The following is a 27,283-nucleotide window of genomic DNA, read 5'->3' as shown; positions in this document are numbered from 1 at the left end:
GATGGCAGGAATGAGAAGAGAGCATGAGAGCAAGGGGATGTGTATGGAGAGGGGAGAGGCTGTATCGTGTTGGGGGGGGGCGTTCGCAAAGGGGCCTGTTTTGTCATTGTTGCTACTCTGGCCGAGAATAGTGGGTATGCTACGTTGGCGCAGTAATGTGTGACTACACTCGCAGGCTGCCCCCGCCCCCCAGCACGTCCTTGGGTTGGGTTGGTTGTTAACGCAAACGACACATTTCACCCTATGTCTGGATGTGCGTGTGATTCATAAATTTACATCTGAATGGAACACCAGTGGGACATCAACTCACACACGGCTGGAGGGGTGGGGAATGGAACGGAGGAGGAAGCCTACCAGACTGCCCCTCACCCTACGCCGAGGCGCAACTCTGCAACGGAGGGGAGCCCTCTCAAGCCTGCGCCCCGGCGGACGGTCGGGCGGGACTCACCTGCGAGGCACCTTGTCCCCTTCCATGTGGACGTCCTCGTTCTCGCCCTGCATGTCCGGCACGGTGGCCACCAGGTCCTTGAGGAAGTCGAACTGTTGCTCCAGCTCGATGCACTGCTTCCTGGGGGGGGGGAAACGGGCCGAGACGTCAGCACGGAGCTCTGCCTCGTGCATCCGCAGGAGCCACCGGATTCCATACCGCCGCCACCTCCTCCTCCCCACCCCATCTCCAACCGGTGCAGACCTTGTCTGGGTGGGAGGCGGGAGCCACTGGCCAGCCCTGTATTGATTGGCTGCTGTGACAGGTCAATCAGAGTGCACAGGAGGGTCTGATTGGCTAAAGATGGCCAATTTCTCTCCTCAAGAACCAGATGGGTGCTCACAAATTAACTGAATTCAAACTCCCCTTCTGAGTTGGAATTTGAACCTTCTGTCCCTGAAGCAACCGCCCAACCTCTCTCCTCCCTTCCATGCTCCAATCATAAGACATAGGAGGAGAATTAGGCCATTCAGCCCATCGAGTCTGCTCCTCTATTCCATCATGGTTGATTTATTATCCCTCCCAACCCCATTCTCCTGCCTTCTCCCCGTAACCTTTGATGCCCTGATTAATCAAGAATCTATCAACCTCTGCTTTAAATATACCCAATGACTTGGCCTCCACAGCCGTCTGTGGCGATGAAAACCCTAGATTCACCAGTCTCCGGCTAAAGAAATTTTTCCTCATCTCTTTTCCAAAGGGGTGTCCCTCCATTCTGAGGCTGTGCCCCCGATCCCAGACTCCCTCACTATAGGCAACATCCTCTCCATGTCCGCTCTACCTGGGCCTTTCAATAGTCAATAGGTCAAAACAAGGGAGAGGTGCCCTCCTGCTCTGGGAGCCTGAAGAGAAGGCCAAGTGGGCGGGGGGGGGGGTTGGGGGAAGCCAGGCCGAACGGGAAACGTGCGGGCCGCTTACTTACAGGTGCGAGGTGGTCATGGTCTTGGCGTTCCGCGACTGGGTCACGTGGCAGGCCTTCGTCAGGAGGGAGTCCAGGAACAGTTCCAACGCCCGAGCTGAGCGGCACGTTAAGGAAATCTGCTCGACGACCTCACTCCCTGGGCGCGGACCGCCCGAGGTGGCGTGGGGCTCCTGGCACCGTCAAGCTATTTTGGCATCAGCGACCTCCCAAACAGCCTCCCACCCCCACCCCGCCACTCTATCTTGTGCCCCTGTCTGGAGCTGACAGCTGTGGTCTGTTGGGAAGCATTCTTTGTGTGCATCTCCCACATCCCCGGAGTGGGAGGAGGCCGGTTCTGTTCGCTACCCGGGCGCCAGCCAGAGTTGCAGGACTGTGCCAAGTACATGACAAAGCCAGAGGAACCACACGTATCGCTCCATTCTGCTCCTGAAGGACCCCAATCGCAGAGTTATACAGTGGGGCAATGGCCCTTCAGCCCAGCTGGTCTGTGCTACCCCACCTAAGCTGTTCCTATCTGCCCGTTTCAGGCCCATACCCCTCTACGTTCGCCCATCTATATAGCTAGATCTTTGCACAGGACTGTACTTGTCGACGTGGAGCGGAGAGCCAGTGTGTAAATCTGGCGGGAGCAAAGGACGTTGGGAGTGGCGAGAGTGGAGCGCCGCGGGACAGCTGGCAGAGGAGTGGTGTGGGTGCAGACACACCCAGCCCTGAGACACCAGGCAAGGTCATTTGATTCCAAACAATTGGTTTATTAATCACTACAGAATGTCTTTCTGGTGCCTCACTTGCGGTGTGTCGTCCAAATGCTTGACCTTCAGGTACTTATCAATCAGCTGATTGGTCATCATTACGGACACTTATTTGTGAGGTAGGGAGGGGTCTCATTGCTGATTGGTTGTGTGGTGAACTCTGTGCGTTGTGGTCTGGAAATTTGCCCACAGTGGCTTAAAAATGGGATGACGGTCTATCTCAAACACGAGGAAATCTGCAGATGCTGGAGTTTCAAGCAACACACATCAAAGTTGCTGGTGAACGCAGCAGGCCAGGCAGCTCTCTAGGAAGAGGTACAGTCGACATTTTGGGCCGAGACCCTTCGTCAGGACTAACTGAAAGCAGAGCTAGTAAGAGATCTGAAAGTGGGAGGGAGAGGGGGAGATCCGAAATGATAGGAGAAGACAGGAGGGGGAGGGATAGAGCCAAGAGCTGGACAGGTGATTGGCAAAAGGGATATGAGAGGCTAGGGGTTCTCTTGCATGCCGTGTGTTCGCTCGTGCCACGATGCCCAGCCGAGTTTGTGCCCCTCTCGACCTTCACGGGTAGAGATGAGGGAGAGTTGGTCAAGCCATTGGGACAGCCAGTTCGTGTTCGTGGATCCTTGTGGGTAGTTTTCTCCCAGTTTGGAGGTCAAACTGGAAACGTGTGAGGTGGTTCACTTTTGGAAGTCAGAGTACAAAAAGTTAACGGCAAGGTTCTTAGCAGTGTGGGGCAACAGAGGGAGGTCGGGGTCCACGTCCTTCAAAGTTGACTGGGAGGTTGCGAATGCATAGAGTGTGTTGGTCTGCACGAGTCGGGGGGGGTGGGGGGGTTCAGTTCAAGAGCTGCAAGGGTTACGCTGCGGCTCCATTAAAAACCCTGGCCAGACCACCTTTGGGAGTACAGCGCTCAGTTTTGAAACCCTTCACTATCAGAAAGATGTGGAAGCTTTAAAGAAGGTGAAGAGACTTACCAGTACGCTGCCTGGATTTCAGGTGACTTGACAGAGGTGTACAAGACAACAAAAGTCACAGACTCTTTCCTCAGGTCGAAAATCCTAATTTTAAGATGATTGGAGGGAAGTACGGGGGGGATGTCAGGGGTAATACATATATATTTTGAAACATGGAGTGGTGGGTGCATGGAACACCCCTGCCAATGGATGAAATAAAAATGAAGGCGTATGGGGGGGCGGGAGAGAGGGTTGGATTGAAGCTGGATTAGGTTAAAGGGTCGGCACAAAAATCGGGGGCTGAAGGGACTGTTCCATTCTGTGTTTATTCATTTTGATTTCCAACAAAAAGCCTTATTTTAATAGTGGTCGTAACCAATCCAAACGGAGCTGAATCATCTTATTAGCCACCCAGGCTGTTTCTAAGTTACCAGCGAAGGCCTCTGGATTACAAGCGAGGAAAACAAACATGAAGCAACCCCGACCTAACAAATGTGACAATGGTAGCACATCAATGAGGGACATCTGGTTACAAAAGGTATTAAGGGATGAAGGTTTTATGGCACAGACTGGCTAGAGTCTTAGTGAAGGACAGAATGGGTCAGATGGGCCGAATGGCCCTTTGCCGGAATCTGTGCCGCCTGTGGCAATGAATTCCGCCAATTCACCAGCCTCCTGGTAAAGAAATCCCTCCATCTCTTCCTATTCTGAGGCTGTGCCCTCCGGTCCTACACTCCCCCACGCTGGGAAACATTCGCTCCACTGCAAAAAGTATTAAGGGATAGGGTTTGATGGCACAGGCTGGCTAGAGAGAAGGATAGAAAAGGGCAGATGTGCTGACTGGCCTTCTCAGTAGGAATCTTTGGATGACCGCAAGACATTGGAGCAGAATTAGGCCACTCAGCCCATCGGGTGTCACTGGGACAACTGGATAACTGGGGTGATGGGAGAGGAATTCCCCGAACCAAGGCCCAAGCAGCCCGTTCTCCCCGCCCTGTGGGGCTCGTCAGGGTCGGCTTCTGGAGGATACAGATGATCACTGGGACAGCGGCGGCCACTTTTCCGATCTCTTCGTCCGTCTGCATGATCTTCTTTATCCTGGCCTACAACAGGAACAGAATGGACCAACAAGGTCAGTACAAGCGAGGGACACAAGGAGGCTCTGCAGACACTGGAAATGTGGAGCGACAGCATCGATGGGCTCTTTCAGAGTCCCGACAAAGGGGCTTGGCCGAAAGCTTTTAACTCTTTATTCCCCCCCCATAGATCATCACTGCTTGCTGATGGAGGAACTCAGCAAATCAGGCAGTGTCTACGGAGGGAAACAAAGAGTCGGCCAGAATAAATTACCTTTAACCATTCCGGCTCCTGTCTTACTCCCCCTCTCGTCCTCACCTGCCCACCACTTCTCTCTGGTTCCCCACCTCCTTCCCTTTCTCCCATTGCCCACCCTCCTCTCCTATCAGATTCCTCCTTCTTCAACCCTTCACTGTTTCCACCTATCAGCTCCCAGCCTCGGCCGGAAATGTCGACTCTTTATTCCTCTCTACAGATGCTGCCCAACCTGCTAAGCTCCCCCAGCGTCTCGAGCGCGTCGCTACAGGCCTCGCTGTCCGTCCCATCGCAGGGAAGTTGTCGAGGGTTTGGAGAGGCTAACCAGGATGCTGCCTGGATTAGAGGGCATGTGCTGGGGGAGAGGGTGGAACAACTTGAAGTACTTTATACTTTATTGTCGCCAAACAATTGGTACTAGAACGTACAATCATCACAGCGATATTTGATTCTGCGCTTCCCACTCCCTGGAATTCAAATACTAAATATTAAAAATAGTTAAAATTAGTAAATATTAAAAATTTAAATTATAAATCATAAATAGAAAATAGAAAAATGGGAAATAGGTAGTGCAAAAAAAACCGAGAGGCAGGTCCGGATATTTGGAGGGTACGGCCCAGATCCGGGTCAGGATCCGTTCAGCAGTCTTATCACAGTTGGAAAGAAGCTGTTCCTAAATCTGGCCGTACAAGTCTTCAAGCTCCTGAGCCTCCTCCCGGAGGGAAGAGGGACGAAAAGCATGTTGGCTGGGTGGGTCGTGTCCTTGATTATCCTGGCAGCACTGCTCCGACAGCGTGCGGTGTAAACTGAGTCCAAGGACGGAAGACTGGTTTGTGTGATGTGCTGCGCCGTGTTCACGATCTTCTGCAGCTTCTTTCGGTCTTGGACAGGACAACTTCCATACCAGGTTGTGATGCACCCTAGAAGAATGCTTTCTACAGTGTATCTATAAAAATTAGTGAGGGTTTTAGGGGACAGGCCAAATTTCTTTAGTTTTCTCAGAAAGTAAAGGTGCTGGTGGGCCTCCTTGGCAGTGAACTCTGCTTGGTTGGACCAAGTCAGGTCATTTGTGATATTGACCCCGAGGAACTTAAAGCTTTTGACCTGTTCCACTTGCGCACCACCGATGTAAAGGGGGTCGTGCGGTCCGCTACTCCTTCTGAAGTCAACAATCAATTCCTTCGTCTTGCTGACGTTGAGGGATAGGTTATTGTCTTCGCACCATGCCACCAGGTTCTTAATTTTCTCTCTGTACTCAAACTCATCATTACCCGAGATACGGCCTACAATTGTTGTGTTATCAGCAAACTTATATATTGAGTTTGATGGAAACTTGGCGACACAATCATGGGTAGCCAAGTAGCAGAGACTGAGGGGGGGGGGCTCCTAAACCTTTGTACGTCCCATTAAGCAAGGGACCCCAGGTTATGAGAAGGGGCTTAGAAGATTATAAAGCACATACAAAGAAAAGTCAGCCAGTATCTTTTCTCCCTCTGGGTTGAAAAGTCTAATTCGAGACAGAGATCAACTTGAGGCACGAGGAGGCAGGTTCAAAGGAGATTTATACGGAGAACGGCGGGGGGGGGGCTTGGAATGCACTTCACGGGGCGACAGAGGAAGCAGATACAACAGGGGTGCTCAGGCACGCGAGTGCACAGGATGTAGACATTGTCTAGGCAGAAGGCATTAGTTTGTTTGAGCATTTGATTACAAACTTAGTGAGTACAGTATCAGAGAGTGGGCCGAAGGGCCTGTGGTGTATCACTCTACGGTCTACTCCAGTTGCAAACGGCTGATCGCTTATTCAGAGTTAATGTCACTCAACTGTACCCACGTATACCGCCAACGAGACATTCCTCCGGACCAACGTGCACAACACAGTATGTATAACTCACACACATAACACGTAGAGCAATATTACAACAATTAATACGGTGCACTTCGGATATGAGTTGAATAGAAAACAGTTGAAGCTATGGGCGCTTCGTGACGAGACCTGGGTGGTGGCAGAGAGTTCAATCGTCTTGCAGCCCGGGGGAAGAAGCTGCTTCCCACCCTGACTGTTCATGTACCTCCTGCCTGATGGCAGGGGGTCAGAGAGATGGCTGGAAGGATGGGAGGGATCACTGGTAATGCTGAGGGCCCTGCCTACGCAGCGCTCCTGATAAATGCCTCGTACGGGCGGAGGAGAGACCCTGATGATGTCCTCAGGGACTTGCGGTCGGACGAGCCGATCATTGAGACGACGATTCCGAGACTCTCCGCCTTGGGAAGGCCGAACAGGGTCACTGAGGATGCCCACTGCCCTGGCCATTCCTCCTTCTCTATCTTCTGGGAGAAGATGCAGCAGTCTCAAAGCCTGGAAGACCAGACTGAAGAACACCTTCTTCCCCACTGCTGTCTGACTCCCGAGCCCATCAGCCCTCTGGCAACCCTTTCCCGGTGGTACCGTCTCAAATCTGCACTCTTTGTGGGTTTCGGGTAGCTGCAGACGAACCATCTCCTTCCGCGAATGCATGGCCCCCTCCGTACAGAGAATTAAGTGCACCAAGTTCCTGGGAGATCATATCACGGCGACCTCACCTAGTCCCTCTATATCACCTCCCTGAAAAGGCGACACAGCAGCGTCTCCACTTCCTGAGGAGTTTGAGGCAATGAGGCTCCCCCACCCTCACCCATCTTAACCACATTTTCCAGAAGCACCATGGAGAGTGTCCTGACAAGCTGCGTCTCCATCTGGTCTGGGAGCAGCCGAGCATCGGACCGGAAGTCTCTACAAAGGACTGTGAGAACGGCCGAGAGGATCATAGGGGTCTCCCTACCGTCCATCGGGGACGTTTATCAGGAGCTGTGTACGCAGGGCCCTCAGTATTATCAAGGATCCCACCCATCCATCCAGCATCCTCTTTGACTTTCTACCATCAGGCAGGAGACTCCGATGCACAAAGGCAAGAACGGTCAGGATGGGAAACAGTTTCTTCCCCCAGGCCATCAGGCTTCTGAACTCCCTGCCGCATCACATTCAAAGTATCACTGGTTAATCTGTTCCATACCTTACAATATTTAACTTAATTTATACCTAATTCATTTGGAGATTTAATTCTTACTTTCCCAAGTTATTGTACTACTGTGATTCAGAGAAACGTTGTTTCGTTTGACGGTATACGTGTATATAGTTAAATGACAATAAACTTGACTTGACTCTTAATTGTATCCGTCTCATTTTGTTCATTATTGTCACGTCAGCACAGGGGTTCACGGACCACTCGACCGGTCCATGCCACAGGAAAGGTTGGGAACCCCTGCACTGGTCCATTTTTCGCTTGCTTGTGTTTATAATTACAATGCACACTCAGTGGCCACTTGATTAGGGACACTTGCACATAAAAGCACGACGACGTGGTCAAGAGGTTCAGTTGTTGTTCAGACCGAACATCAGAATGGGGGAAGAAACGTGATCTATGTGACTTTCGTTGTTGGTGCCAGATGGGATGGTTTGAGTATCTCAGAAGTTGCTGACCTCCTGGGATTTTCACGCACAACAGACTCGAGAATTTACAGAGAATGGTGCAGGGGGAAAAAAAATCCAGTGAGCGGCAGTTCTGAGGATGAAAATGTTAATGAGAGAGGTTGGGGAGAAAGTGAATGCAGCGGCTTCTCGGGGGCCAACCAAAAGTGCTCTTTTGTTTGTAAAATTTGTTATTTTACGATCCAAAGACAATTTTACTCTAAGAACATTGGGTAGATAGATATACTTTGTTGATCCCAAAGGAAATTACAATGTCACAGTAGCATTACAAGTGTACAGACATACAAATATTTGAAGAGAAGAAAGAATAAAAAATAAGTTACCTCAAACAGCCTAACAGGAAGGGTCACCACTTCCCTGTCTATAGGTTGACTCATTATAGAGCCCAGTGACCGAGGGTAAGAATGACCTCACATATCGTTTTTTTTGAGTGAATATGCGTCTTTGCTTGCTATTTTGAATTACGCTGCTCGCTATTTTTGAGTAGTTGCTTGCCATTTTGAATGCTTTGCACCTTGGCCCCACAGGAACGCTGTCTCGATCAGCTGTATCTATGTATGGTTTAAATGATAGTTAAACTTGATTTGGTTTGATTCGAGAACGGCCAGACCAGTTCAAGCTGACAGTAACTCAAATAACCACGCGTTACAACGGTGGTGTGCAGAAGAGCACCTCTGAACTTGATGAGGATGGGTTACAGCTGCAGAGGACCCAGACTTACACTCAGGGGCCACTTTATTAGATACACGAAGTACCTCATAAAGTGGCCCGAGTGAAGGTCGGAGGAGGGCTCCTGAAACATTGGAAGTCGGACACCTGGTGCCCTGTCGGGGGCGCATCGTAACATCCAGTGAGCGGCAGTTCTGCAGGCGAAAATGCCTCGTCACTGAGAGAGGTCAGAGGGGGATGGCCAGACTGGGTTCAGGCTGACAGGGAGACGACAGGAACTCAAATAACCACACATTACAACTGTGGTTGAACGTGCAACATGCCCACCCTTGAAATGGATACGCCACAGTAGCAGAAGGTCAGGAACATAAGCTCAGGCTACTTTCGGAGGCATCTAATATGGTGGCCATCTGGTCTAGATGCGTTACTGGATTCAAAACTGAATTTTCTCCCAGGTACAACAATGATGACGAGCTAAAAGTAAGATACAAGCTGAAATAGGTAAAGATCCATGTGGTTTTGTGAAAGACAAAGGTAAAAGAAACACGATTTTGATGTTAAGGATACTATCAGAACCAGCTATTCAAGTGCAAAAAGATTTGTTTGTTTGTTTTATCAATTACACAAAAGCATTTGATGAAGTGAAGCACAGTAAGTTATTTGAAATATTACAGGAAACTCAAGATCTAGATTCAAAAGACCTCTGCCTATTCAAAAATCTGTACTGGGAATAAACTGCCACTGTAAGAATAGATGGAGAAGTGAGTCAGTTTATGAAAATCAAGAGAGGCGTTAGGCAAGGGAGTGTTTTCTCCCCTGATTTGTTTAATGTGTACAGTAAAACAATATTACAAAAAAAGAGACATCTTGGGAATCAAAGTTGGCGGTGAAAACATCAATAATTTCAGAATTGCGGATGGCACTGTGTTAGTTGCAAGTACAGAGGAAGAACTACAAAATTCATATAATTGTTGAAGAAAGTGCAAAAATGGGTCTATCTATCAATTGCAAAAGGAGAGAATGTATGGTGATATCCAAAAAGAAGGAGAATCCTATCTGCAGACTGAGAATAAACGGAGAAGACATAAAACAAGTACAGAACTTTTGCTACTTAGGAAGCTGGGTGACATCAGATGACAGGTGTGACATGGACATCAAAAGAAGAATAGGGATGACAAAAGACACCTTTACGAGAATGAAGAGTATACTGACCAATACTAAACTAGGCATGACAACCCGCCTCAGAGTACTGAAATGTTACGTTTATCCAGTTACGTTATATGGCTCAGAATGTTGGACAATATCTAGTAACATGAGGAAACAAATTGAAGCAGCAGAGATGTGGTTTTTGAGGAGGATGCCAAGAATATCATGGACAAAACGAATATCTAACGAGGATGTCATGAACAGGGCAAACACGAAAAGAGAAATAACGTATGAGATCATGAAAAGGCAACGTGACTTCATTGGACATGTGATTAGGAAAGAGGAGTTAGAATGCACGGTAATTATGGGAAAGATTGAGGGAAGAAAGCAAGAGGAAGACAAAGACAAATGATGATGGAGACAGCAGCCAGAGAACTGGAAATGAATACCAATGAATTGATCCACTTGACCCGAAACAGGAGTGTGTGGGCCATGGCAGTCAAAGCCCAAACTGAGCATGGCACCTTATGGTGATGACGACTGTGGACACAGTGGACACTGATTACCGTCAGCTACTGTTTTCACTCTCTGTTTCCTTGGCGTAATTTGAGTATAATTTATACTCTGTGTGTTGCCCGTCTTCGTGTGCGTGTGGGGCTTTCGCTGTCCTATCAAGCTCCGCTTTAGATAGACCCATGACTTGGACTCCACAGCCACACGTGGCGAGGAATTCCACAGATTCACTCCCCACCACCACATCCCCCCTCCCCACCTCCGGCTAAAGAAATTCCTCACCTCCGTTCTAAATGGACATTCGCCTGTGCCCTCCGGTCCTAGACTCTCTCGCTATTGGAAATACCTGCTCCACGTCCACTCTATCAATATTTGATAGGTTTCAATGCGATAACCCCCTCTTTCTTCTGCTCTGCGAAGTACGAAGCTAAGGCACACAAGGACAGTGGGCTGTCAGCTCTGAGGACTCCAGGGGCAGCAGCAGAACCAAAGCGGTTTCAGGAGTTAACCTATGAAGACTGTTTGATGGCTTTGGGCCTGTACTCACTGGAGTTTACAATAACGAGAGGAAATCCCACTGAAACCTATCGAATGTTAAAAGGCCTGGTTAGACCGGACGTAGAAAGGACGTTTCTAACAGTTGGGGAGCCTCGGCGCTCAGTGTACAGCCTCAGAATAAACAAAATGCCCCTTGAGAACAGAGATGAGGAGTGGTGGATGTGTGGAATTCGTTGCCGCAAACAGCTGTGGAGGCCAGGTCATTGGGTGCATTTAAAATGGAGGCTGATAGGTTCTTGATTAGTCGGGGCATCAAAGGTTATGGGGAGAAGGCAGGGGAGTGGAGTTGAAAGGGACAATAAATCAGCCGCGATGAAATGCCGGAGCAGACTCGATGGGCTGAACGGCCTCATTCTGCTCCTATCTCTTACACCCAGACTGCCCATCTCTCTGTTCCAGAAATTCAACCCACCAAGCCCCCTGACCCCGCCCCCACCCTCTTACCCGTAGGAAGCAGGAACCCTCAGCTGCCCAGGTAAAGCAGTCAATGCAATAAAGGACCCCACCCACCCCAGACATTCTCTCCTCTCCCCCAGGGTCTTTCCACAGCTCGCCCCTGCCATCAGGCAGAAGATAGACGTCCGACAGTACGTACCGCCGGGCTGCAGGACAGCTTTTACCCTGCTTTTAGAAGGCTCTTCGAAGGATTCAAAGTACATTTATTGTCAAAAGTACGTATGCAGTGTACAACCCTGAGATTCGTCTACCCACGGACAGCCACGAAAGACAGAAAACAATGGAACCCGTTCAAAAAAAAAATCCAAATTGCGCAAATAGCAAAAAGCACAGATGGCAAGAGAGACTCTTGCCCTCACGATCTACCTCATTATGATCTTGCACCTTATCATATACCTGCACTCTCTCTGAAACTGTTAACACTTTATTCTGCATTCTTATTGTGCTTCCTTCTACCTCACTGATTTGATTTGTGAGGTGAGCTTTTCTCTGTATCTCGGTATCAGGGACGATAAGAAACCATTTCCCTCCCCCCCAGGTCGGCAGCCCGCGACCGCACGCATCTCCCTTCTCAGACCGGGCTGTCAGGGTCTCGCTGAATGACCCTCCAGGGTCTCTACATACCTCCGTTTCCCAACACAGCCTCCCCTCCAGGAATTCTTCCTGCAGATTACAGAATGTACCTACATGCCTGTAGAACCGCTTTCATCGTACCTGTGGCCCCTCCAGGCTCCCCACGCCCCTTCCAATCACTGCATCAGTGCCCACACCCCCACTCATAGAAACATAGAAAATAGGTGCAGGAGTAGGCCATTCGGCCCTTCGAGCCTACAACGCCATTCAGTATGATCATGGCTTATTATTAAACTCAGAACCCTGTACCTGCTTTCTCTCCATACCCCCTGATCCCTTTAGCCACAAGGGCCATATATAACTCCCTCTTAAATATAGCCAATGAACTGGCCTCAACTGTTTTCTGTGGCAGAGAATTCCACAGATTCACCACTCTCTGTGTGAAGAAGTTTTTCCTAATCTCGATCCTAAAAGGCTTCTCCTTTATCCTCAAACTGTGACCCCTCGTTCTGGACTTCCCCAACATCGGGAACAATCTTCCTGCATCTAGCCTGTCCAATCCCTTTAGGATTTTATATGTTTCAATAAGATCCCCCCTCAATCTTCTAAATTCCAGCGAGTATAAACCTAGTCGATCCAGTCTTTCATCATATGAAAGTCCTGCCATCCCAGGAATCAATCTGGTGAACCTTCTTTGTACTCCCTCTATGGCAAGGATGTCTTTCCTCAGATTAGGGGACCAAAACTGCACACAATACTCCAGGTGTGGTCTCACCAAGGCCTTGTACAATTGCAGTAGTACCTCCCTGCTCCTGTACTCGAATCCTCTCGCTATAAATGCCAGCATACCATTCGCCTTTTTCACCGCCTGCTGTACCTGCATGCCCACTTTCAATGACTGGTGTATAATGACACCCAGGTCTCGTTGCCCCTCCCCTTTTCCTAATCGGCCACCATTCAGATAATAATCTGTTTTCCTGTTTTTGCCACCAAAGGGGATATAATCGTCCTAGTGGGATCCACCCCCTCCACACCACCCTGGAGTCTGCAATCACCCCACCCCACTGGGATATTCTTTGGGTTCCTCACCATTTTGCTCCCAATGAGGCACCTATCCCACCACCCTCCACCCGGCCTCTTCCTGCCACCCAGGCCTCTGGCTAGTGACCTCTCCTGGTCCCCTATCCCACTGCCCGTTACACAAACGCCACTCTATGCACACCCTTCCTCACCGACCACCGACCCCCGACTCCACGCCAGGAACCCCCATCCCCGGGATGACCCGTGTTCACTGGCAGAAAACGGCGGCAACCTCCACCCCCCCACCACCACCAGATCCAGACAAACAGGGCGGACACCCACCCCAACCCATGGTGTACTCACCACCCCGCCCCCCGACTGGACCCACCGGTGGGAAGCGGTACCCCGACGCATTCCCCTCTCACCCCACTAGTTCATGTCCCAGTACCCAGACCCCACACACCAGTTCTTGGACTCACCGGCGGGAGCCGCGGTACTGGATCCCCACCCCGGACCCCAGACTCACCGGCAGGAACCACGGTACCGAACCCCCAGCCCCAGGACATGTCCCCATCCCAGACACCAGCGGCAGCCGCAGTACGGGACCCCCCCAACACCGGGACCTGTCCCCACGCCGGACTCACCGGCACGAACCCACCCCTGCTACATGTCCCCACCCCGGACACCGGCTCTGGCCCCGGACTCACCGGCAGGAACCGCGATACCGGACTCCCTACCCCGGCGGGAGCCGCAGTACCGGACCCCCCACCCCCGGGACATGTCCCGACCCCGGACTCACCGGCGGGAACCGTGATACCGGACTCCCTACCCCGGCGGGAGCCGGAGTACCGGACCCCCCACCCCCGGGACATGTCCCGACCCCGGACTCACCGGCGGGAACCGCGATACCGGACTCCCTACCCCGGCGGGAGCCGCAGTACCGGACCCCCCACCCCCGGGACATGTCCCGACCCCGGACTCACCGGTAGGAACCGCGATACCGGACTCCCTACCCCGGCGGGAGCCGCAGTACCGGACCCCCCACCCCCGCTACATGTCCCCACCCCGGACACCGGCTCTGGCCCCGGACTCACCGGCAGGAACCACGATACCGGACTCCCTACCCCGGCGGGAGCCGCAGTACCGGACCCCCCACCCCCGGGACATGTCCCGACCCCGGACTCACCGGCGGGAACCGCGATACCGGACTCCCTACCCCGGCGGGAGCCGCAGTACCGGACCCCCCACCCCCGGGACATGTCCCGACCCCGGACTCACCGGCAGGAACCGCGATACCGGACTCCCTACCCCGGCGGGAGCCGCAGTACCGGACCCCCCACCCCCGGGACATGTCCCGACCCCGGACTCACCGGCAGGAACCGCGATACCGGACTCCCTACCCCGGCGGGAGCCGCAGTACCGGACCCCCCACCCCCGCTACATGTCCCCACCCCGGACACCGGCTCTGGCCCCGGACTCACCGGCAGGAACCGCGATACCGGACTCCCTACCCCGGCGGGAGCCGCAGTACCGGACCCCCCACCCCCGGGACATGTCCCGACCCCGGACTCACCGGCAGGAACCGCGATACCGGACTCCCTACCCCGGCGGGAGCCGCAGTACCGGACCCCCCACCCCCGCTACATGTCCCCACCCCGGACACCGGCTCTGGCCCCGGACTCACCGGCAGGAACCGCGATACCGGACTCCCTACCCCGGCGGGAGCCGCAGTACCGGACCCCCCACCCCCGGGACATGTCCCGACCCCGGACTCACCGGCGGGAACCGCGCGTTGTATTTCTTCTTCTTCGACGGCATCTCGGCCTCTGGCTGCGGGGCTCGGGCTCCCTGACGTCAGCGGGGCGGCGCAGGGTCCTCCGGGGCGGGCCGGCGCGCAGAGTGGGGAGGTAGGCGGCCAGCCCGTTTGCCTGTCCGGCCGCGGCCCGTTTTTCCGCCCCCTCACCGGTGTGCCGACTCTGCCTCCTCCGCCGGCGGGTAGGAGGGGCCTCCCGCCCGAGGGAAGCGAAGAGACAGGAAGAGGAACGGTGAGACGTGGGGATGGAGGGTGGGAACCGGGGGGGACGAGAGGGAGGAAAGGCCTCGGTAATAGCCTGGCTCTCGCTAGGGTGACGCCCCCGGGTCCGGTTGCTAGGGAGACGGGAGTCCGCTCTTAACCCCAGGGCCTGTCGCTAGGGAGACGGGGGCTCCCGCTCCTACCCCCCGGGGCCTGTTGATAGGGAGACGGGGGCTCCCGCTCTTACCCCCGGGGCCTGTTGCTAGGGAGACGGGGGCTCCCGCTCTTACCCCCGGGGCCTGTTGCTAGGGAGACGGGGGCTCCCGCTCCTACCCCCTGTTGCTAGGGAGACAGGGGCTCCCGCTCCTACCCCAAAGTCTGTTGCTAGAGTGACGCCCCTCCTCCCCCAGGGGTTGTTTCTAGAGAGACAGGTTGTTTCTCTCTCCGTCTCCCTTCCTCCTCCCACCCCCACCCCCGTTGCTAGGGAGACGGGTCCTCTCTCTTCCCCCTCCCCTCCAGCATGTTGCTAGGGGCGGGCCCTCTCTCGCTTCGCCACCCAGGGCCTGTTGTTAGGGAGACGAGTACAGACTCCACCCAGGGCCCGTTGCTAGAGAGATGAGTACACCCTCCTCCCAGCCCGTTGCTAGGGAGACGGGTCCTCTGCTCCACGGGACATGTTGCTGGGGAGACTGGTCCTCTCTCCCCCACCCCAGTTGCTAGGGACAGGCCCTCTCTCCTCCTCGCCCCCCCCCCGGGGTCTTGTTGCTAGGGAGACAGGCCCCTCTTCTCCCCTCCTACCCCCGGGGCCTGTGGCTAAGGAGCAAGTAGAATCCAGAAACACATGCTGCATGAACCTCAGAGTTCCCCAAATAGAGTCCACAGCCACTGGGCCTCCACACTGTGCCGTCCCAGTTTGAGAGATCAAATGCTGGTAGAGGGATCTTGGCGTCCAAGTCCTTAGCTCTCAGGCGCACAGGCTGCTGGGGCGGTAAAGTAGGCACGTGGCGAGCCTAGCTTCATTAGTCGAGACACTGAGTTCAGCAGTCAGGAAGTTACGTTGCAACTTTGGGTGCTCTGTTGGTTTCTGTGCGAGGAAAGGGTTGGGGGGGAGTTTTTGCTTTTTCTTTTTGTGCAATGGGCGGAGTTGATGTCTTCCTTTCAACTACTTGTAAGCTTTTCTGTATTCTGTGACTATCTGGAGAAGACGGGTCTGCATGAACCTTTGAACTTTGTGTGAGCATGTGACCAAGTGGTTAAGGCGTTCGTCTAGTGATCCCAAGGTCGCTAGTTCGAGCCTCAGCTGTGGCAGCGTGTTTGTGTCCTTGAGCAAGGCACTTAATCACACATTGCTCTAGTGTCTGTGTGAGGAGTGGCGCCCCACACAGACTTCCAATCTGCACCTTGTAAGGCATGGAAATGCCTGACGCAAGCCTCTCATGGTCTGAGTCGACGTTCCCTTCCCCTTTGAACTTTGTAAAACTCTGGTGTGGCCACATCGGGGAGTATTTCGAGCCCCACCATGTATAGGAAGGATGTTGAGGCTTTGGAGAGGGTTTAGGAGAGGTTTACTGGTATTAAGTGTACATTGCTGTAGAGAGAGATTTGACAAACTTGGCTTTTCAAAAAAATTATTTTATTGAAATACAGCACGGAATAGGCTCTTCCCCACTTCGAGCTGCGCCGCCCAGCAATCCCTCAATTTAACCCTAGCCTAATCACAGGGCAATTTACAATGGCCAATTAACCTACGCCTTTGGACTGTGGGAGGAAACCAGAGCACCCGGAGGAAACCCACGCGGTCACGGGTTTGAACATACAAACTCCTTACAGGCAGCTGCGGGAATCGAACCCGGGTCGCCGGTACTGTAAACCGTCGTGCTGACCGCTACACCACCGCATCACCCCTTTCTCAGCGGCTCAGCCTAATGGAAGTTTTCGAAAACATCAGAGGCGTAGATAGAATAGACAAGGTCAACATTTCTAATGCTGGAGGGCAAGGGTGGTCCCCAGCAGAAACCTCTTTATGCTCTACATCGGGGACTCGTGGTGGAAGGTGTTGCATTGGGCAGTACCATGGAATAAGTTTTTAAGTGACACCCCGTCCACTTGTCCACCCAATGACCAGAGGAGTGGGTGTACCATGTCTGTATGGACTGTGAGAGGTTGCAGCCCCTGTTTGAATATCTGAAGGGGCTGGTTACACTTCGGCCCCGTGCTCCCGATATACAGGCACCCAGTAGGGAAGGGGGTGGGTTGCTCGGCAGGCCTACTGGTGACCTTGCTCCTGAGCCCGGCCAAGGTGGCCCTTCGCTGGTCCTGGCGGCAGGCGGTCGAGGGCTGTTCTGGGGATACGTTCATGCTCGAGTTCCTCGGAGAGGGAGAACGCGGTCACGATGAGAATCGCGGGGTTTTCCGCAAACGGTGGGCTCCCCGGCGAATTGACTGTTTTATAGACAGCAATAATCAGATTTTAATTTGAAATTGCTCACCGTCTTGTAAATACTTGGTGTTTTGCGTATCTTTGCAAGAATAATCTCCGTAGTTCTGTAGGAACAAATTCAGGAGAGCAAGCACTTAAGGTGAGGGGGGAGAGCTCAGAGGAGTTGTGCTGGGCAAGTTCTTTTAAAGACAGCATAGTGGACACTTCCAGTGCATTGGCCGGGGAGGTGGTGAAGATAAATACAATCAATTCAAGACAATGGGATCCGGGTTCATAGCTCCTTGAAAGCGGTCTCACAGGTCGATAATGTGGCTCAGAAGGCTTGTGGAACGCTTGCCTCTATTAGTCGATTGAGTTCAAAAGTCAAGAGGTTATGTTGCAACTTTATAAAACTCTGGTTGGGCCACATTGGGAGTATTGTGTCCAGTTCTGGTTGCCCCACTATAGGAAGGATGTTGGGGCTTTGGAGAGGGCGCAGAGGAGGTTTACCAGGGTGCTGCTTGGTTTAGAGGGCGTGTGCTATCATGAGAGGCTGGATAAACTTGGGTTGTTTTCTCTGGAGAGCCGGAGGCTGAGGGGAGATCTGATCGAGGTTTACAGGATTATGAGAGGCATAGATAGAGTGGACAGGGAGCATCTGTTTCCCAGGGTTGAAATGTCTAATACCAGAGGGCATGCATTGAAGGTGAGAGGGGTAAGTGTTTTACTCAGAGAGTGTTGGATGTCTGGTGTGCTGGTAGAGGCAAGTACGTTAGAGGCTTTTAAGAGACGTTTGGATAGGCACATGGATGTGAGGAAGATGGAGGGATCTGGACACGGTGTAGGTAGGAGGGATTAGTGTTTGGGTGTTTTGGATTGGCTTTTTAGCTGGGATAGCACAACATTGTGGGCCGAATGGCCTGTTTCTGTGTTGTGCCATTCTGTGCTTCTATGTGCAGGGAATGGAGGGATAGGGAGGTTGTGCAGACGGAACAGACAGTTTTGTTAGCCATTTTGACCTTGTTACACCTCATAGAAACATAGAAAACCTACAGCACAATACAGGCCCTTTGGTCCACAATACTGTGCTGAACATGTCCTCACCTTAGGAATTACCTAGGCCTACCCAGAGTCCTCAATTTTTCTGAGCTCCATGTAGCCATCCAGAAGTCTCTTAAAAGACCCTATTGTCTCCGCCTCCACCACCGTCGCCGGCAGCCCATTCCACGCACGCACCACTCTCTGCGTAAAAAACTTACCCCTGACATCTCCTCTGTACCTACTTCCAAGCACCTTAAAACCATGCCCTCTCGTACTAGCCATTTCAGCCCTGCGAAAAAGCCTCTGACTATCCACACAATCAATGTCTCTCATCATCTTATACACCTCTATCAGGTCACCTCTCATCCTCTGTCGCTCCAAGGAGAAAAGGCCAAGTTCACTCAACCTATTCTCGTAAGGCATGCTCCCCAATCCAGGCAACAGCCTTGTAAATCTCCTCTACACCCTTTCTATGGTTTCCACATCCTTCCTGTAGTGAGGTGACCAGAAATGAGCACAGTACTCCAAGTGGCGTCTGACCAGGGTCCTATATAGCTGCAACATTACCTCTCGGCTCTTAAACTTAATCCCACGGTTGATGAAGGCCAATGCACCGTATGCTTTCTTAACCACAGAGTCAACCCGTGTAGCAGCTTTGAGTGTCCTATGGACTTGGACCCAAAGATCCCTCTGATCCTCCACACTGCCAAGTGTCTTGCCATTAATACTATATTCTACCATCATATTTGACCTACCAAAATGAACCACCTCACACGTATCTGGGTTGAACTACATCTGCCACTTCTCAGCCCAGTTTTGCATCCTATCAATGTCCCGCTGTAACCTCTGACAGCCCTTCACACTATCCACAACACCTCCAACCTTGGCATCCAGTGGTCGCCGACCTCCATGCAGAATATGACCCATCTACAACCTTCTGTGGGCAAGCCAATTCTGGATCCAGAAAGCAAGGTTCCCTTGGATCCCATGCCTCCTTAATTTCTCAATAAGCCTTGAATGGGATACTTTATCAAATGCCTTGCTGAAATCCATATACACCACATCTACTACTCTACCTTCATCAATGTATTCAGTCACATCCTCAGAAAATTCAATCAGGCTTGTAAAGCACGACCTGCCTTTGACAAAGCCATGCTGACTATTCCTAATAGACAATAGGTGCAGGAGTAGGCCATTCGGCCCTTTGAGCCAGCACCGCCATTCACTGTGATCATGGCTGATCATCCACAATCAGTATCCAGTTCCTGCCTTATCCCCATAACCTTTGATTCTGCTATCTTTAAGAGCTCTATCCATCTCTTTCTTGAAAGTATCCAGAGACTTGGCCTCCACTGCCTTCTGGGGCAGAGCATTCCACATATCCACCACTCTCTGGGTGAAAAAGTTTTTCCTCAACTCCGTTCTAAATGGCCGACCCCTTATTCTTAAACTGTGGCTTCTGGTTCTGGACTCACCCATCAGCGGGAACATGCTTCCTGCCTCCAGCATGTCCAGTCCCTTAATAATCTTACATGTTTCAATCAGATCCCCTCTCATCCTTCTAAATTCCAGTGTATACAAGCCTAGTCGCTCCAATCTTTCAACATATGACAGTCCCACCATCCCGGGAATTAACCTTGTGAACCTACGCTGCACTCTCTCAATAGCAAGAATGTCCTTCCTCAAATTTGGAGACCAAAACTGCACACAATACTCCAGGTGTGGTCTCACCAGGGCCCTGTACAGCTGCAGAAGGACCTCTTTGCTCCTATACTCAATTCCCCTTGATAAGAAGGCCAGCATGCCATTAGCTTTCTTCACTGCCTACTGTACCTGCATGCATGCTTTCAGTGACTGATGTACAAGAACACCTAGATCTCATTGTATTTCCCCTTTTCCTAACTTGACTCCATTCAGATAATAATCTGCCTTCCTGTTCTTACCACCAAAGTGGATAACCTCACATTTATCCACATTAAACTGCATCTGCCATGCATCCGCCCAGTCACCCAGCCTGTCCACGTCACCCTGCATTCTTATAACATCTTCCTCACATTTCACACTGCCACCCAGCTTTGTGTCATTGGCAAATTTGCTAATGTTACTTTTAATCCCTTCATCTAAATCATTTATATTGTAAACAGCTGCGGTCCCAGCACTGAACCCTGCAGTACCCTACTGGTCACCCACCATCTGCCATTCCGAAAGGGACCCGTAAAATGCTACTCTTTGTTTCCTGTCAGCCAGCCAATTTTCAGTCCATGTCAGTACTCTACCCCCAATACCATGTGCCCTAATTTTGCCCACTAATTTCCTATCTGGGACTTTATCAAAGGCTTTCTGAAAGTCCAGTTACACTACATCCACATTCACTGGCTCTCCCTTGACCATTTTCATAGTTACATCCTCAAAAAATTCCAGAATTTTAGTCAAGCACGATTTCCCCTTCGTAAGTCCATGCTGATTTGGACCTATCCTGTTATCATATTATGCCTCTCCAAATGTTCATAAATCCTGCCTCTCAGAATCTTTTTCCATCAACTTATCTAGCACTGAATTAAGACTCACTGGTCTATAATTTCCTGGGCTATCTCTACTTCCTTTCTTGAATAAGGGAACAACATCTGCAACCCTCCAATCCTCCGGAACCTCTCCCGTCCCCATTGATGGTGCAAAGATCATCTCCAGAGGCTCAGCAATCTCCTCCCTCGCCTCCCACAGTAGCCTGGGGTCCATCTCATCCGGTCCCAGAGACTTATCCAACTTGATGCTTTCCAAAAGTTCCAGCACATCCTCTTTCTTAATGTCTATATCTCAACCTCGTTCTGCATTCTGCCATTGTTCTACCTCAAAGCACCGTGCATTTTTGTCATGTGAAGAGCGTTTGATGGCTCTGGAATTCAGAAGAATGAGGGGTGACCTCATTGAAAACTATCAAATGGAGAAAGGCCTCGATAGAGTGGATGTGGGGAGGATGTTTCCTGTGGTGGGGGAGTCGTAAGACCAGAGGACACAGCCTCAGAATAGAGGAGCGTTGTTTTAGAAGGGAGACGAAGAGGAATTTCTTTAGATAGATAGATAGGTATACTTTATTGATCCCGAGGGAAATTGGGTTTCCTTACAGCTGCACCAACCAGGAATAGAGCATAAATATAGCAATACGAAAACCACAAACAATCAAACAACAATTTGCAAACTATGCCAAATGGAAATAAGTCCAGGACCAGCCTACTGGCTCAGGGTGTCTGACCCTGCACGGGAGGAGCTGCAAAGTTCGATGGCCACAGGCAGGGACAACCTCCCATGACGCCCAGTGTTGTATCTCGGTGGAATATGGCCAGAGTCCAACAGCAAAAAGTTCAATATCTGGTCTACAAACACGTTCCTCGATCGTAATATGACCAGGATTGCACCATCCATTGTTAACCAGAACAGTAAGCCCCCAACTCCTTTACGCTTACTGCTCTCAGTGTACTTCCGGTCAGCACGAACGGTCTGGAAGCCCTCCATGGAAAAGTTTGATCGGGTATGTCCTCGTGCAGCCCCAGTAAAACACATAACACTGCACTCCCGAAATGTTCTCTGACGCCTGCCTAGCATCGTCAACTCGTCCATTTTATTACCCACCGAGCTCCTCTTCTCCATAAGTCTCTATTGTCTTGACCCGGTCCTCTTTCCTCGCCTTTGTGATCCCCCTCTGCATCCTCTGTGTGTTTTCCTCCAGATTTCAGCAGGGGTGTCCGCCGCTCTGCTCGCTAAACCAGCCGGCATAAGCGCATTTAGCCAGAGAGTGGTGAATCTGTCCAAGTCTTTAAGGCAGAGGTTCATGGATTCTTGATTGGTCAGGGCATGAAGAGATACGGGGAGAAGGCAGGAGATTGGGGCGGAGGGGGGAAATGGATCAGCCACGATGAAATGGTGCAGCAGACTCGATGGGCCAAATGGTCTAATTCTGCTCCTATATCTTATGGTGTTACGGTATTGAATTGATCTGCATGAACAACATGCAAGACAAGTTTTTCACTGACTGTGATAAACCAATTTCAATGCAATGTAGAATGCTCAGTATGAACTGTACAGCACGGGACTGGCCATTCGGCCCACAATTTCATTACTAGATTAATTAGTTCGTAACTACGTTGTGGACTGAAGAGTGAGAGAGAGGTGGGGGGGGGATGGTAGCATAGTGGTCAACATGACGGTTTACAGTACTGGCGACCCGGGTTCAATTCCAACCACTGCCTGTAAAGAGTTTGTATGTTGTCCCCGTGACTGCGTGGGTTTCCTCCGGGTGCTCCAGTTTCCTCCCATATTCTACAGGCGGACAGGTTAATTGGTCACATGGGTGTAATCGGGCAGCAGGCTCGCTGGGCCGGAATGTCCTGTTACCGTGTGGTATTTTGAAGTTTTTAAAAAAGCCAGAAAACTGTCTCCATTCCACCAAGGGACTACACCCGCGGGACTGTCGAGCGCCTCTTCTCCAGAGTTGGATCAATTTGTTTGGGTCGATTGGATTTAAAGTCAGAATTTAGTGGATAGTTGTTGCATCGATTGGATTTAAATTCCGAATTTCACTAATCGGGATTCATTTTAGTAGATCACGGATTAATTTGTGTGATGGTGTTTAGCGGGTTTCGAGAGCCCGATGGAACCCAGCGGGTCAGTTGCTTCAGTCGGGGTGCCACGGTAGCATAGCAGTTCGCCCGGCGCTTTTTCAGCTCGGGGACTTTCGGAGTTCGATTCCGGTGCCATCCGCAAGGCGTGTGTACGTTCTCCCCGCGACCGCCTGGGTTTCCTCCGGGTGCTCCGGTTTCCTCCCACAGTCCAAAAGACCGGTTAGTAGGTTAATTGGTGATTATAAATTGTCCCGTGATTAGGCTGGGATTAAATCAGGGATTGCCGGCCGGTGGCTCGAAGGGCCTGTCCTGCCCTGTATCCCAATCAATAAAGAGACAAATACAAGTGAGGCTCATAACCAGGCAGATTGAGGTCAAAGCATCCACGTTCTAGAGGCCTGGTCGCCACTTTCTCATTGGCTACCACAAAGCCGGCGTAGCAGCGTCCGCACCGGACTCCGGGGCAAGCGGTCCCGGCTTTGAAGCGGCCGGCTCCTCGCGCGCTTTCCACCCGCCTTGCTGAGCGTCGAGCCAGCGACTCGGCCTCGTTTTTTAAAAAACTAAGACGAACGCGAAAGGTTGCCACCCGATGCGGGGAGGATCTCAACCGCAAAGCTGTGCACTGGATTACACTGGTTAATTACTGTCGCAGTGTAAACTCAAAGTTGTGCACTGGATTACACTGGTTAATTACTGTCACAGTGTAAACTCAAAGTTGCGCACTGGATTACACTGGTTAATTACTGTCACAGTGTAAACTCAAAGTTGCGCACTGGATTACACTGGTTAATCACTGTCGCAGTGTAAACTCAAAGCTGTGCACTGGATTACACTGGTTAATTACTGTCACAGTGTAAACTCAAAGTTTGCGCACTGGATTACACTGGTTAATCACTGTCGCAGTGTAAACTCAAAGCTGTGCACTGGATTACACTGGTTAATCACTGTCGCGGTGTAAACTCAAAGTTGTGCACTGGATTACACTGGTTAATTACTGTCACAGTGTAAACTCAAAGTTGTGCACTGGATTACACTGGTTAATTACTGTCGCGGTGTAAACTGTATGTATACTGTTCATACAATGAACAGGGTAAAACAGAAACAAATGCAGAATGAGCCAGGTCCATTTCTTGCCACTGGAGTTTCTTCCTGTACTCGTGTGGGTTTCCTCCTCCATGATGAACAGTTTTAGGACCATAGGATATAGGAGGAGAATGAGGCCATTTGGCCCGTCGAGTCTCCTCTGCTATTTCATCATGGCTGATCCATTTTCCCTCTCAGCCCCAATCTCCTGCCTTCTCCCCGTATCCCCCCATGCCCTGACTAATCAAGAATCTATCAAGCTCTGCCTTAAATATCCCCGATGACTTGGCCTCCACAGCCACCTGTGGCAACAAATTCCACAGATTCATCACCCTCTGAAGAAATTCCTCCTCATCTGTGTTGTAAAGGAACGTCCCTCTATTCTGAGGCTGTGTCCTCTAGTCCTAGACTCTTCACCCACATAGGAAACATCCTCTCCACATCCACTTTGTTGAGGCCTTTCAACATTCGATAGGTTTTGATGATGAGGTCACCCCTCGTTCTTGCAAAATCCAATGAGTACAGGCCCAGAGCCATCAAACACTCTTTACGTGACAAGCCTTTCAATCCCGGAATCACTTTCACGACCCTCCTTGTCATGTCAAGCGCATTCTTCCTCCGAAAAGGAGCCTAAAACTCCCAAGTGAGGCCTCGCCAGTGCGTCATAAAGTCTGAATGTTACATCCCTGCTTTCATATTCCAGTCCTCTCAAAAAGGATGTGAAATTGCATTCACCACCCTAAAGGTGACCTCTAGAGAATCCTGCTCAAGGACTCCCAAGTCCCTTTGCACCTCAGATTTTTTAATTTTCTCTCCAGGAGAAAATAGTCTAGCTTAGTATGTCCTGTTGAAGGGTCTCAGCCCGAAACGTCGACTGTTTACTCTTTTCCATAGAGGCTGCCTGGCCTGCTGAGTTCCTCCAGCATTTTGTGTGCCTTGCTAGGTTAGTGGGTTAATTGGTCATATGGGCGTAATTGGGCTCGTTGGAAAGCCCTGTGTCTCTAAACAAAGTTCAAAGTAAATTTTATTATCAGAGTACATACAAGTCACCACATACAACCCTGAGATTCATTTTCCTGCAGGCATAGTCAGCAAATCCATAGAATAGTAACTGTAAACAGGATCAACGAAAGATCAACCAGAGTGCAGAAGACAACAAAACTGTGCAAATGCAATTATAAAGAAATGGCAGTAAATAATGAGAGCATGAGATAAAGAGTCCTTAAAGAGAGATCATTGGTTGTGGGAAAATCTCAATAGATGAGTGTAGTTATTCCCTTCTGTTCAAGAACCTGAAGGTTGAGGGTAGTAACTGTTTTTGGTGGTGTGGGTCTTGAGGCTGATTCTCAAGGAGCAACTTCTTTACGTGGGGGCTGGGGGCGCATTATTGAACAAGCTACCCAGAAGTGAGTTGGGATAGGTATGACTTTTCCAAGACTCTTGCATGGATTGGAAGGATTTAGCCGGATCTGGGCCAAAAGCGGATCGTGAGAGCGGCTCAGATGAGATGGGAACCTTGGTCAGCATGGATGAGATGGGCCGAAGGGCCTGTTTCTGTGCTGTATGACTCTGCGAATCTATGGAAGGCCTAAGGGATGAGGAGCATTTGATGTTTCTGAGCCTGAACTTGATGGGGAACTGGGAGACAGTGGCCACTTTATTAGGTACGCCCTGCAGAAGACAAGACAGGGGAAGTACGGGGGCAGGCAGACAGGAAGGTGCAAAGTCACAATGAGGTGTATTGTGAGGTCAAGAGAACGGGAGGAGGGGTGAGTGAGGACCTGCTGTCTGACAGGACAGAGCAGGCGGCAGCTCCCACCCCCCCCTCCACCAAAAGCCCATGGCTCACTGTCTCCCACTCCCTTTAACACAGGACACCCACCGCCTGGAGGCCAGCGGGATGAGTGACCACGAGGAGGAGGAGGAGGGGGATGCGGCCGGGGAGCCCCGCGAGGCGGTCGACTACGCGGCGGAGTCGATGGCGGCCGACATGGACCCCTGGGTGGTCTTCGACGGCCGCAAGACCCCGCGGGCCGAGTTCGACGACTGGCTGGACAGCAACCGGCCCTCCCGCACCTTCCGGTACGGGGCGCCGGGGCTGGGGGGCGAGCCCGTGGGCTGGATCGCCGTCTACGGGCCCACCTGCTCGCCGCCGGCCGAGCAGGGCGACGCCGAGGGCCTGCAGGAGGACTGGGAGAGGCTGCTGTCCAGCGGCCGGCCCGTCACCTTCGAGACGGTCAGTGAGCTGGCGCTGAACCGCAGGGTGCTGAGCGGCAAGTGGCTGATGCACCTGGACACGGGCTTCAAGGTCGACCAGGCCTGGGGGCGCATCGCCCGGGCGGTGCTGGACGGCAAGCTGCCGGCCGCCAAGGTCAGCCCCTTCTGCCCCTCCTCGGGCGCCAAGCACGTGATCTGCATCCCCGGTGACGACTTCACCGACCTGGCACAGGTGGTGAGCCTAGACTCTGCCATCCGCTCGCTGGGCATCAAGTGCCCGCTCTCCTTCAAGCCCGACGCCTACACCTACCTGGGTCTCTACCGGGGCAACCGCTGGAAGCTCTCCCCCACCGTTTACGAGAGCCACTTCGACCTGGAGTGCATTCCCCGGCGTTCCCGAATCATCTGCAAAGTGACCATGCGAGAACTGACCTGACTCCGTCCGCGGGAGTTTTTTTTAAACATTAACTTAAGCGTGTACAGGTTTAACAGAGCGAAAAAAAAATATCGGCAAAGAAACGGGTGTTGTTGCAGTGTCTTGTAGAGCTGCTAGTTTAACCACTCACTGTGTGGACATGGGCGCAGGGTCCCTGCCGGAGGGTGGGGGGAACGTCGGGAGGGCTGTCCGGCCTGCTCGTTTCAGCCGCGTCACGCTGACGCCCTCTCCGCTTGGGGTGTCCTATAGTTTTCGGTGGGGGGTTTTGAGGGAGGGGACTCGAATTCCGATTTATTTCTCGCGTGTACGTCAAAGCGGACAGGGAAACGCGCCGTTTGCCGCAACGACCGACACGACCCGGGGGTGCGCTGGGGGCGGCCTGCGAGAGTCGCCACATCGTTCCGCTCCCAGCATGGCGTGCCCGCAAGCAACGGCGAAGTGAGTTACGGCCCGTTATGCCACTGGCGTTCAGGGCAGCGATGAAGGTCCTCCGTCCCTGTGTCTGTTTTGGATCTCGGGGGGGTTCAGGGCTTCCTTCGTCGTG

At 51.8% G+C, this 27,283-nt stretch overlaps 2 protein-coding genes across 2 annotated transcripts in view; one reads left to right on the top strand and one right to left on the bottom strand.

Annotated features, from left to right (window-relative positions):
• Window positions 1-14,846, bottom strand: part of drap1 (DR1-associated protein 1 (negative cofactor 2 alpha)) — a 30,520-nt gene extending 15,674 nt beyond the window's left edge. Inside the window, exons 1-4 of the mRNA XM_063036618.1 lie at window positions 14,690-14,846; window positions 4,148-4,220; window positions 1,410-1,503; window positions 449-568 (exon numbers count right to left, since the gene is read on the bottom strand). Coding sequence (XP_062892688.1) covers window positions 449-568; window positions 1,410-1,503; window positions 4,148-4,220; window positions 14,690-14,731 — 329 coding nt within the window. The 5' untranslated portion in view covers window positions 14,732-14,846. The remainder of the gene's footprint in view (window positions 1-448; window positions 569-1,409; window positions 1,504-4,147; window positions 4,221-14,689) is intronic.
• c30h11orf68 (chromosome 30 C11orf68 homolog) lies at window positions 14,830-26,816 on the top strand. The gene is made up of 2 exons (XM_063036617.1): window positions 14,830-14,958; window positions 25,960-26,816. Exon 2 carries the CDS (start codon window positions 25,987-25,989, stop codon window positions 26,737-26,739), a length of 753 nt encoding a protein of 250 aa, XP_062892687.1. The 5' UTR covers window positions 14,830-14,958; window positions 25,960-25,986; the 3' UTR covers window positions 26,740-26,816.
• Window positions 26,817-27,283: the final 467 nt, after the last annotated feature.

The sequence above is a fragment of the Mobula hypostoma genome, chromosome 30 (genome assembly GCF_963921235.1).
Source record: "Mobula hypostoma chromosome 30, sMobHyp1.1, whole genome shotgun sequence".
NCBI lineage: Eukaryota > Metazoa > Chordata > Chondrichthyes > Myliobatiformes > Myliobatidae > Mobula > Mobula hypostoma.
Note: the sequence above shows the minus strand (reverse complement) of the source record. Positions and strands in the feature narration are given on the sequence as shown.

Bases quoted from the DNA above. Each gene is read 5' to 3' on its own strand.
- c30h11orf68 (XM_063036617.1), top strand. From the start codon at position 25,987: ATGAGTGACCACGAGGAGGAGGAGGAGGGGGATGCGGCCGGGGAGCCC.